The sequence below is a fragment of the Branchiostoma floridae genome, chromosome 14 (assembly GCF_000003815.2).
Source record: "Branchiostoma floridae strain S238N-H82 chromosome 14, Bfl_VNyyK, whole genome shotgun sequence".
Classification (NCBI taxonomy): Eukaryota; Metazoa; Chordata; class Leptocardii; order Amphioxiformes; family Branchiostomatidae; genus Branchiostoma; species Branchiostoma floridae.
Window position 1 is genome coordinate 3,332,160 of NC_049992.1, and position 12,741 is coordinate 3,344,900.

At 42.6% G+C, this 12,741-nt stretch overlaps 1 protein-coding gene across 1 annotated transcript; it reads right to left on the bottom strand.

Annotated features, from left to right (window-relative positions):
• Positions 1–553: 553 nt before the first annotated feature.
• Positions 554–8,130, bottom strand: LOC118430833. The gene is made up of 5 exons (XM_035841865.1): positions 7,422–8,130; positions 6,777–6,895; positions 6,602–6,652; positions 6,378–6,484; positions 554–6,137 (listed from the first exon to the last, which is right to left on the bottom strand). Exons 1-5 carry the CDS (start codon positions 8,106–8,108, stop codon positions 2,062–2,064), a joined length of 5,040 nt encoding a protein of 1,679 aa, XP_035697758.1. The 5' UTR covers positions 8,109–8,130; the 3' UTR covers positions 554–2,061.
• Between the last annotated feature and the right edge of the window lie 4,611 nt (positions 8,131–12,741).

The following is a 12,741-nucleotide window of genomic DNA, read 5'->3' on the forward strand; positions in this document are numbered from 1 at the left end:
AGGTATGACTTCTGTTGCTTGTGTGTCGTATACAGTCAAACCTGCCCGAGCGACCACCTCTTCTCAGCGACCACCTGGCCATTTCGACCGCTTTTTCTCGGTCCCGATTTATTTTCCCATTGACGTAAGCATTAAGCGACCTTTTCTCAACGACCACCTGGCCAACGCTACCGCGACCGGCCCAAATTGGGACCCATATCGACCGCATCATTTTAAAAATTGAGGTTTTCATCAATTTTTTATGATAACTAGCGCGATTTTGTGCCGAAATCGGCCAGTTTGCGTCGCATTTTGGGTTAAATTTACAGTTTACAGTGTGCGTGTTGTATTTGACATTAAAGACCTCGCTTCTTTGCGTGCGCGCAGTGTGCTTGCTATTTGCCATTAAACACAACGGAAACCATTTATACTTTGCATCGGGCATGTTTTGAGTCGATACTCTTCTCAACGACCACCTGTCCAAATCGACCTCTTTTTTCCGGTCCCCCGGGTGGTCGTCTTGGGCAGGTTTGCCTGTATTTACCTTTGATAAATTCTTAGTTTCATTTTGATACCACTTACAAAGGAGAATATTAAGAAATGATGTAAAAGTATATAGAAATGTAACTGCTTACATGTATACCTTATATAGGAGGTAAAATGTAACAAGTGTATTTTTCCAGTAATTTCTTATATAGAGATAGAAGTCGATTTGATGCTGAGCAGTTCATTACTCAGGGCCTAATGTATGTTGCATATAGTTCGAATCGTACCAAAGTGCTTTATAGATAGTGAATATGTGATTATGTAAGTGTTAGGGTTGCCTTCAATGTGACTGTTGCAGTGCCCGAAAGCATTCACATGCAGTGAATGTTTCATGTAATGAAACAGTGATGGCAGGCACTTTTTTGAGATACAACAGCCACCTATGTAATCTCCAAGCAGAGGTTGGATGACAAGATTGTAATTGTCTTTTTCTGACTTGTCCTGGCCCTGCTATCAGAAAGTGGGGCAAGCAGTATGCTAGGAGAGTAGGTCCGATGATAGATACTTTTGGGCAGAATGACAGAAAAAAACATCGAATCTTCTACTTTAAGTGTGTAGTCAAAGTACAGTGGCCTTAGTTTTTAGTTGCAACCAGATGAAACATTTAATGCTATTGATAGCAAGAATAGTATACCGACAAGTATACTTATTTCTCTGGTGAAGGGAAATGCCATTTGTCGTGATGGCGTACTAGATAGAAGGTTTTGAAAAGAAGTTACATCTACATCAGCTTCATGAATGTGTTAGGAAAACACATTTAATCCCTCTCGCAATCTATGCTTACTGTGTGCTGCTAGGTAAATAAAATATATTTAGAGAATAGTGGGACCAAATTATGCTACTTAGAAGTGTGGAACTCCAAGATGATAATTATAAAGGACACGATAAATCAGAAATGACGTGTTGTATAAATTAATAGTTTTATACGTTATATAAATTTGATATTTGTGTAATAGTGTACTTAGAAACGTCATACTCTGTTCTTGCCAAGTTGAGGATAGCATTTTCTGAGAAATGTTATACATAAGTAAATACATTAAAAAAACGTAGAAATAATAAAATTGATACAAACATGAGTCTAATCTCTTGCAGCAACTTACGATCCGATTTTATTGAATTTCAACTGAGATTTAATATTCATCATTGTGTTAGACTATGGCAGAAACAATATACAAGTTTGTGCTCTTTTGTGGCTAACAATATTGAAAGTGAACATGCTCGACAATCGCACATAGTACAATGTGTGGCAACAAGCAAGTACTAAACAGCTACGATGCTACATACAGGACAACAAAAAATCAATAATAACAGTCAAGTATTACCGATCTGGTCTCGCATTTGGAATTATGTATAAATGATAAATTATAAACCCATGTAGGCGAATATAGGAGTTGGACATGATAGTACATGGAAAATGTCGGTCTGTGCACCTTATGGACGTTTTTAGCTAAAGCTTTTCGGCCCATTTGAAACGTAATTTCACGTGACATGTATTATGATCTTTTAGGGAGTCAAGAAACAGACAATACAAAGGTCTTACTGAATGTGATTTTCTTCTGTGGTGTTCGCATGTTCTGCACTGATCTTGGCAATATTCTTTTCAATTTGTTTTAGTAATGGGTGACTATCAGTTTCAAGATAAAGCTTCCTTGCCATAGCCAAGGCCTCTTTGCAAACATTAATTGCTGTTCTGTAATCACCGGATTTGTACCAGGCCACTCCCAGGTTGTTGAGCGACAAGGCAATGTCATGATGTGCTGTATCCTGGCCGTAAATACTCCTGTACATCTGCAATGCATTTTGAAATTCACTGATAGCTTTTCCGTAATCACCGAGAGAGAGACAGGCCAACGCAAGGTTGTTGATTGACATGGCGATGTCAGGATGCGTCGGACTCTGTCCATAGATATCCCTTCCCATTTGTAGTGCACGCTCATGATAGCTGATTGCTTTTCTGTAGTCGCCCAGTTGACCCCAGGTCCATCCCATGTTGTTGAGAACCATCAAAATGTGCGGATGCGCTATACCGTCACCGTAGATGCTCTCGTAGGTATGCAATGCGTGCTCAAGGAACTTGGCAGCCTTCCTGTGTTCACCTAGATTATTCCAGGCCCCCGCTACATTGTTGAGGGAGGCCGCAATATCGGAATGTACTGCGCCTTTACCATAGATGCTCTCGCGCATCTGTAATGCCTGTTCATAGTAGTCAAGTGCTTTCCTGTAATCACCCTGACGACTCCAGGCTCCACCTAGATTGTCGAGGAAGGTTGCAATTTCTGGATGTGCCGTAGTTTGTCCGTAGATAGTCCTGTGCATCTGCAGTGCCTGTTCCAGGTAGCTGATAGAATTCCTTTGATTACCAAGGTCACCCCAAACTTCCCCCAAGTTACTTAAAGAGGCTGCAATGTCAGAATGTGCTGTAGTTGCACCGTAGATTGCCATCCTCATCTTAAGTGCCTGATCATAATAGCCTAGTCCTTTCTGATGATCACCCAAGCCGCGCCAGGCTGCCCCCAGACTGTTAAGTGAATTGGCTATGAGAGAATGTGCCGTCTGACCATAGACACAAGTGTACATCTGGAGTGCCCTTTCAAGGTACATGATAGCTTTTCTGTGATCTCCCAGAGCACCCCAGACATCCCCTAAGTTATGAAGTGAGACGGCAATTTCAGGATGTGCTGTAACTGGATCATAGATGCTCTCCCTCATCTGCAGTGCCTGTTCATGGAGACAGACAGCTTTCTTATAATCACTCAGTTGATGCAATTCTTCCCCAAGATTATTGAGTACGCCAGCAATGTCAGGGTGCGCTGTATGGTGACCATGGATAGTCTTGAGCATATGCAGTGCCTTTTCCAGATAGACAACCGCTTTCCTGTGATTACCTAAGGTACCCCAGGTTTCCCCCAGATTGTTGAGTGCAGTGACAATATCTGCATGGGCTGTGGCCTGACCATGAATACTCCTGTACATCCCCAGTGCCTCTTCATAGTGCTTGATTGATCTCATATGATCGCTTAGATGGTACCAGGCTGCCCCCAAGTTGTTGTGTGAGGCTGCAGTATCAGAATGTGGTGTGCCCTGACCGTAGACGTTTTTGTACATCTGCAATGCCTGTTCGTGGTAGGCGATTGCTTTTCTGTAATCACCCAGATTGTTCCAGACTTCGCCCAGATTGTTCATTGATTTCGCAATATGAGCATGTGCTGTCGTCTGACCATAGGCTCTTTTATACATCTCTAGTGCCTGTCCATGGTAGCTGATAGCTTTCTGGTGACCACCCAGGTCATTCCAGGCTAGACCTAGGTTGCTGAGTGCGGTAGAAATATCAGGATGTGCTGTACCATATATAGTCTTTCTCATCTGCAGTGCAATTTCATAGTAACCGATAGCTTTCCTGTAATCAGCTAAACTATGCCAGGCTGACCCAAGGTTGCAGAGTGACATTGCAACCAAGGGATGAATTGTGCCTTGACCATAAATACTACTGTACATCTGCAGTGCCTGCTCGTAATATTTGATTGCGTTCCTGTCATCGCCGTGATAGGTCCAAGCTAGCCCTATGTTGTTGAGTGAGTTAGCAGTACCAGGGTGCGCTGTCGTCTTGCCATAAATACTCCTGTACATCTGCTGTGCCTGTTCATGGTAGCTGATAGCTTTACCATGATCCCCTAGGTGGCTCCAGAGGTGGCCTAGGTTATTTAACGTACCGGCAATGTGATGATGCGCTGCCGACGGACCATAATGAGCCATGTACATCTGAAGGGCGTCTTCAAAGTAGCGCATTGCTTTTTTATAGTCACCTCGCTGGTACCACACTTCCCCCTGGTTATTGAGTGAATTGGCGATATGAGGATGTACTGGCCGTTCACCAAAGATAGTTCTGTACAACTGAAGTGCCTGTTCATTGTAGACGGTTGCATTTTGGTAATCCCCCACCTTGCAACACGCATCTGCAAGGTAGCTGCGCATTATCACCTTATCGGCAATATCGTCAGCCTTCGTCAGGGCTTCATGATAGTAGTTTACAGCCAGTCTGTATTTACATAGCTCAGAGTGCATCATTCCTCTGACTCTCGGGGAAGTATCAAAGAACTCGGACCATGGTTTTGAAACTGCCTTATTTTCAGACCATTCTGACAAAACACGTTTAAGAGGAATTGCTGTATAATAGTATCTGAAAAGCTGTTTTTCGTTTGGCAGATGGAAAACTTTAATTACATCTGTCTGTACTTCATCATAGGCCTGCTGTGATGATCCCTGCCCATCCAGTGCTGTCTTGATTGAGACCAAAGCTGACAGGTTTTCCTTCTGTCCACCATTTGCAATGTAGGTTCTGAGCCTGAGTTCTGCTGAGATACTGGTAAGCACTGTCAGGTGGTGTGCATTGTTGGGACTTATCACATGTTGGTTTTCCATGTCTTCTATTGTCTCCCAAACTGTCGTAGGTATGATGCCTGAAGACAGTGCCAAGCAGTCCACTGCTAGAGCTGGGAAGCGATACACGTATTTCTTTACATCAATCAGCCTTGCGGTGATATTCTTCTTCTCATCTAAAACTGATACATTTTCTCTTATTGTCTCCTCTACAAGTTTTTGAGCAATTGTGCCCCCGTCAGATTGCAGTACCTTAAATGTGATTGCCGTGTATGCATTGATCAAATCTTTGTCTCCGGCTATTAGGCACGGGTTCCTCAAAATAGAAGCAAGGTGATACCCTTCTTTCAAGTACAATGCAATATCATCTTTCAGTATTGAAACCATGCTGTTTGGGGTGCAGATCAGTTCACTTGGTGGTTTATCCATAGTTCCCTGTCTGCCTAATGGAGTCTTGCTTGCCTTTGGCATGGAGCCATCAAACGCAAATCCACGTGGTGTAACTGAGTCATAGTACCAGTTGTCAAGTGGATCCAGAGAGTAGAAGTCATTGAGAGATTTTATTGCCAGAGCCGGGAGGATGGTTTCCCCCAGGTTGACCACCTTAAGGTGTAGATAGTGGGTGAGTTTGCGGAAATACTCAAGACATTGCTCACTTTCTTCCTCAACCAAGATGGCAAACTCCAGGTCTGAGTATGGAGTTACCAGTCCTGTGGCCTGTGAACCCAAACCTATCAGGGCATACTTACAGGGAGGGGGACCCATTAACCCAATACACTCTTCTACAAGCTGGCTGATGAACTCCTTTCTCTCTTGTGAAATTCTTTCAAACAGCTGTCTGACAGCCTGAGCTCGATTTGCCTCTATGTCTTTGACACATGGGTCATCCTCATCATCTACATAGGGATCCAGCTGCTGGTCAATGGTTTCCATCTCCAGCTTGATCTGGTCCCGCATCTCCTTCAGCTGCTTCTTGTGTTTATCATTGTCATCTAGACAAGCATCGCTATAACAGCCTAAGGTAAATGTGAGAAAAGACTTTTCCACCTCCTTTAAAGATGTTACCATTTTACCCCTAAGCACTTCATCCTTTGACCTGGCTATTGCTGCATTGTAGAGCGCTGCTGCTTTGACGAAGTCTCCCCCGTCTCCTGTCCGCTGACCTCGCTTACGGTAGACATCCCCCAACTTGCACAGGGGCTCCACCTCTCTCTGGTACTGCTGGGCTGTGGAATCTGAAAATGACGTTCATATCTCATTGTTGTGTTAATAGGTACATACACATGTATGAATTACATCGGTAATTCAATAGTTACAACACTAGCATTATGTCATTTGTCTACCGTGTTCGTATTGACGGAAAATTCGTGGACTCTAAATTACAATGTATTACGCTGTGTCAACTCTTTCTAGTAATTTAGAGTAGAAAAAATCTGCCTATGCTTGCTAATTGATGTTAAAAATTTTTTTCTTACCTCTGACATGTACCGTCTTCAGTGCAGCTGCAAAGTGCTGCTCTGCTGAGTCCAGGTCTGCCCTGGCAAGGGAGGATTCCCCCTTTTCAAGGTACCCTTTGTACTGGCTGAAAATGAAGGACAGGAGGCAATTTGACATATTTTGCCTGACAGTAAAATGACTTACAGTACATAGTTCTTTCAAAGCGACTTTTAAAGTGTATGTGATGTTCGAAGAATATTACCTTTCCATACGTCTTTCTTCTTCAGAACGTCTACGTATTCTTGTGGTTTTGCTGTAAAAGAGCATAATAATTATTGTAATTTAGGATAGTAGTGATTCGTTGATATAGTGGAGTGGATGGATCTCAATAGCTCGTCCACTGCTACCTTTATGGCAATTAAGTATGTCTCGCTCACCTTGGTGTGTCTGCATGGAGGTGATGGTCCTGAATGACGTCAGTTCCCCTGACGTTTTCAGAATGGCGTCCCACGTTTGGTGTTCTTTCTCTCGTGCTGGGTTTATTTCGTTCTAATTGCTGCAAGATTGAAAACATTTTTCAACATTTTCTATCTGCTTTCGAGAATCTACCTGGTTGTTTGATTTATTTTGTTTGCATTGTTGGATATCTAGCCTTAATCAATCATCAACTTTTTTGTCCATGCTTTCGCCATAACATCTATTTATCCCCTTGCGATCTGCACTGCCAATGTTTGGTCACCCGTAGTAATTTTGTTATTACGTTATACATAACTTATAACTTAAATGTAATTCACTGCAGACGAGGAGTATGAAAATGAAGATACTGACCGGTACTTTCGACAGAGACATTATCAACGATTAGGCAATGGTGTGAAAGTCTCGTGCCTTGTTGCTTGATTATGCATTACCTCAGGCTTTTGGCCTATGCAGGTATGCCAACATATTGTCTTCCATCTGAGCATTAGATTAATCTACAACTCTTAATACTTAATAATTCACTATTCATAAAGCGAAGTGGCCCTGTACACCATACATTTGAGAACTAAGGTTCTAAATCTTAATACAATTAAAAAACTACTCACCTTTCTCGTTACTTGGCTGATCTTTTCCGTGTACCTCATACGGTGGTGCAGAGTCTCTTTTGTCTCCGGCTCCTCACCTATTTTCAGGGCCTTGTTGTACATAGTAGTTGCCTTGGAGAACTGGGATACATTAAGATTTCTCCTGCCTTCCTCCAGGTAGAAATCACCGAGTGATTTAAGAACCTCGACTTCCAACATGATGTCGCCGTTTGCAATGGCTGACAGTAACGTTTCTGTGTACACGTCTTCTGAAAGCCACCAGTTTTCGTCGACTCTTCTCTCCATTTTGCCACATATTTCTGCCACCCTAAGAACATTGCTATCAATGGTACCCCAGTAGTCTTGTGACAACCACAGGAAGTTCGGACTGTACCCCTGCAGCAGTTGACTGCAGAGTTTCTCCATGTAACCGATACGATGCTCCAGTGTTTGTCCAATGTTTGGATCTGTGCAGCGCAGTAGGGCAGCAGCATACAGGGCAGCAGCCTTGTCAAATTCTACAGAATCTTTGCTTTGCTTGCCTTTCTGAAGATGCAGGTCTCCAATACATTTTAGGACTTCTACCTCTATAAAGAGATCCTCGTTAACGATGGCCACTATCAGTGCCCGTCCGTAGCCGACGTCTTTGTCATATTGACTATCAAGAAACGACTCCAAGTCCTGTAGTTTCTTTGCCAGGCTGATCATGTTTATGTCAGAAATTTTCCTTTGTTCATCCGACAATGACCCTTTAACACAGAGACCGTGATTTTGTTACGTTTTAAGACTTTACAAATCATATCTTACTGATACTAAGTTTGACACTGTGTAGCTACAGTTCTGTGTTACACTTGATCTAACCTAATATTCCATAGGCAATCACAGTTACTCGTGAGCGTTACACGTAGCTGTTGTGCTAACTTTTGATGCCACAGATCACGTTTCAACAAATAGTGTAGCCTGATATGTAGAACAACCTTGTCTAAATCTCACCTTGATGTTCGATACTCCTGTCTGAGACAAGAATATATTTTTCCGGTCCTGACGAGAGCTCCCAGTCGAAAATCCTTTGTTTCTGCGTGTAATAGCGAGAGGTTCGGTTTTCCCCTCTGATCGATGCGGGACTTCCCGAACACCGGCTGCCGGGACTTTCCGTGACGTAACTGCCGGGCCTTCCCATGACGTCAGTAGCCTGTTGTTGACTGAGCCTCAGGTGAGGGGTGAAAGGTCACCACCTACCTGCCTGTATTTACACCTGCTCGGTTTCGTGCGGAAAATGCGAAATGAACTGTTAGTTCCTTAGTGCTAACATTGCATAGAGATAGCTCAGAGGAAGTTACAACTTAAGGCAATACTTATAAATATTTGTTGTTTCTCGGGCACATTGTGCTAGAAACAATCCAGGTCTGTCAGAATCTCAACACGCCCCTTTATAGTTACCGTATTTTGGTCCGGTTTACAGTAAATTTTAGACACATGAGTAGCACTGACAAGTTTATATTTCTCATGCGTTTTGACAAACCGACAATAGCGAAACCCATACAGTCCTACATTTTCACTATTACCAAGAAGCGAGAAGAAGCCGAACTTTTGTGTTAGACTAGATTTGTGACACTTTTATATGTATATATCCTGACTTATTGTGACCTGTACTTAGCTCGGTTGGGCAAAATTGTACAATAAAGGTCTTCATTCATTCAGTAATATGTCTATAGCATTTCTAATGTTAATATCTTGTAGCAACACAATAATAAAAGAGTTAATGTTGCCTTCAGCGTCACTGTTGCGGTACCTGAAAGCATTCATAAGCAGTTGTTAATATACAACAGTCACCTATAAACATGTGCTCTCCAAGCAGAGGTTGAATGACAAGATTGTTGTCTTCTCCTGACTTGTCCTAACACTGCTGGTAGAAAGTGGAGTAAACCCTCTACTGTGAAAGTAGGTCCCATCATGGACATGATTGGCAGAATGATAGAAAAACAGGGCATACACTACGTCATACGCGTGGTCGAAGTTCTCTGACCTTTTTGGTTGTCGGTGTATTAATACGAAACAGAGTACGTATTAACCTGGAATCCAGCCTTGGTAGCCTTGGTCCGCTCACGATATTCGCTTCCCCGTGACCGCTAGTCGTCAGACCAAGCTAATAAGGCTGGACTCCAGGCTACCAAAATATGTGCACGTCTGACAAAAGAGAAATGTCAATTTTTATGATGGCATGAGACAGAACCCTTTAGTAGAAAGTGTTTTATTTCAAATCAAGTTCATGATGAAACGCATCGACCTCTTCGTAGAGGTACTACTTTTACTACAAATTTGCAATATAATGGTCAAATATGCCTATTCGTGAACGCGTGCTGATAGCTATATACATTATATAATAGAAAATTGTGGGACCAAAGTTATGTCACTTTTAAGCTAGTGTCGAACTAAAAGAAAGTTGTAAGAAATGATATGATACACAATTATCAAAATATATACATGTAATCAATTCTTTTGTATCATCAATTTGGCATTCATTTGTCTCATGATGTACTTAGAAACGTCTGTTCAGTTGCCAAGCTGAGGATAGCGTTTCGTATGAAATGTTATAGCTGTGTCTTCAAGTGTCTACAAAAACATATCAAAAATTTAAACCGGGAAGAAATAAAACGTGATGCAAATACATGAATGAGTCATACCTTTTGCCACAGATTCAGGCACTGAACTCAGCTTTTGATAGCGCATATAGTAGGTAGATTTCTATCAGCCTTATCAATGGGTGACCTGATACAGAGCGCTACCATCATCTGGAAAGATGGAAGGATGCCTACTCTATCAATGGGTGACTTTGGTCTTGAGGGTAAACCAGCCTTGCCATAGACAAGGCTTCAAGGCAGATATTAATAGCTCTCGTGGGATCACTAATCCTAAACAAGTATGACCCCAAGTTGAAAAGTGCCAGGGCAATATCAGGATGGGGTGTGTTCTGACCATAGATATTCCTAAACATCTGCAGTGCCTCTTCACCGTAGCTGATAGCTTTTTTGTGATCACCAAGGCTGGACCAAGCCACCCCCAGGCTGCCGAGTAGTTTAGCAATGTCAGTATGTGGTTTACTATGACCATATACATTTATACTCCTGAACATCTGTAGTGCTTGTTCATAGTAGGTGATGGCTTTCCTTGGCTCATTCAGTGCGCTCCAGTCTCCTCCAATGCTGGTGAGTGTCTTACCAATATTGGGATGCTCAACAGTGTGGCCACTGATATTTCTATGAATTTGCAGGGCTTGTTCATGGTAGTCAAGAGCTTTTCTGTGCTTGCCAAGACTGTTCCAGGCTCTCCCAAGGCCACTGAGAGAGTTGGCGACGTCAGGATGTGCTGTAGTCTGACCATATATTGTCCACCGCATCTCCAGTGACTCTTCAAGATACCTGATTGCTTTCATGTAATCAGCAAGGTGTATACAGCTTGTTCCCAAAAGGTAGAGTGACATGGCAATGTCAGTATTTGTTTTGCTCTGACCATAGATATTCTTCTGCATCTGCAGTGCCTCTTCATAGTAATTGATCGCTCTCCTGTAATCACCAAGACCGTCCCAAGCCACTCCAAGGTTGCTGAGTGCACGAGCAATATCAGGGTGTTCTGTACCTTCGCCATAGATGCTCCTGTCCATCCTAAGTGACTGCTCAAGATAGCTGATAGCTTGTTTGTAATCACTTAGATGGAGACAGGTAAACCCCAAGTTGTGGAGTGAAGTAGCAATGTCAGGATATGCTTTAGTTTGATCGTGACCATAGATTCTCCTGTCCATTTGGAGTGCCTGTTTATTGTAGGTTATTACTTTTCTGGTATCGCCGAGAAAATACCAGGTAGCCCCTAGGTTCGAGAATGACAAAGCAATGTCAGGATGTGCTGCATTATGACCATAGAGCCTCTTGCGCATCTGTAGTGCATGATCATGATACTTGACAGATTTTTTGTAATTACCTTTATCTTTCCAGAGAGACCCAATGATGTCAAGTGCAGTAGCAATCTGGGGATGTGCTGCATTCTGACCATAGTTGCTCCAGTACATTTTTAGTGCCTGTTCAATGTAGCTGATTGCTTTCTCATATTCACCCAGATTTCTCCAGGCATCTCCCAGGTTGAGAAACGAAGTAGCATGTTCAGACTTTCCTGTTCTGACGCCATACGTGTCAAAGATTCGTTTGTCCATCTGCAGTGCCTGTTCAAAATACTCAATTGCTGTTTTGTAATCACCAATATCACCACATGCTAACCCCAGGTTGTTGAGTGTGGTGGCTAAGTCTGGATGTGCCGTAATCTGACCATAGATACTTGTCATTACCTTAAGTGATTGTTCAAGGCAACTGATAGCTTTTTTAAAATCACCAGATTGGGAATATGAACTCCACAAGTTGTTAAGGACGTAGCAAATCTCTCGACATTTAGAGTACTGACCATATACATCTATACTCTTGTACATCTGCAGTGTTTCTTCGTAGTAGATGATGGCATTCTGACAGTCACCTAATCTGTTGTAAGCATCTCCAATATTAAGGACCAGATGTATTCTCTCAGTGTCATTTTCTTTAGCTTTCTCCATGGCCTCCTCATAGCGGCGGATAGCCAGCCTATATTGGCATAACTCAAAGTACATCTTCCCTTGTACTGTGGGAGAGTTATCATAGAAATATGAGGAAGAAAGTCGAAACTGCTTCTTTTCTGGCAACTGTGACAAATCTCTTTTAAGAGGAATTGCTGTATAGTAGTATCTGAAAAGTTGTTTTTGATTTTGTTGGTGAAAAACTTTCTGCATACTTCCATTTTCTTCATTGGTCCGTAGGGACGATGTTTCCATTGAGGCCAAAGCTGACAGGTTTTCTCTCTGTCCGCCATTTTCAATGTAGGTTCTGAGCCTGAGTTCTGCTGAGATGCTAGTGATCACTGCCAGGTGGTGTGCATTGTCAGAACTAATCACTTCTTGGTTTTCCATGTCTTCTATTGTCTGCCAAACGGTTGTAGGTATGATGCCTGACGACAACGCCAGACAGTCCACTGCTACAGCTGGAAAGCGATAGAGGCCTTTCTTTACATCAATCAGGCTTGCTGTAATTGACTGCTTACCTCCATGTCTGTAGAATTCCAAATTTTCCTTGATCATCTCCTGTGCCAGTTGTTGTGCCATTTTACCCCCATTGGCTGTCAGTATTTGTTCCGTGATGGCCATGTATATGTCCATCAAACCCTGGTCCCCTGATACAAGACATGGGTTTCTCAAGATTGTGGCAAGGTGATATCCTTCCTTCAGGTGTAATTTGGCATCATCTTGTAGTTTTGAGACCATGTTCAT

What these genes read in the sequence shown, in the direction of transcription:
- LOC118430833 (XM_035841865.1), bottom strand. Translation starts at nt 8,108, where the DNA reads ATGATCAGCCTGGCAAAGAAACTACAGGACTTGGAGTCGTTTCTTGAT. An exon ending in CTCCATGCAGACACACCAAG is followed by an intron (nt 6,653 to 6,776) that starts GTGAGCGAGACA and finishes GCTCTTTTACAG; the next exon opens with CAAAACCACAAGAATACGTA. An exon ending in GAAGAAAGACGTATGGAAAG is followed by an intron (nt 6,485 to 6,601) that starts GTAATATTCTTC and finishes CTTCATTTTCAG; the next exon opens with CCAGTACAAAGGGTACCTTG.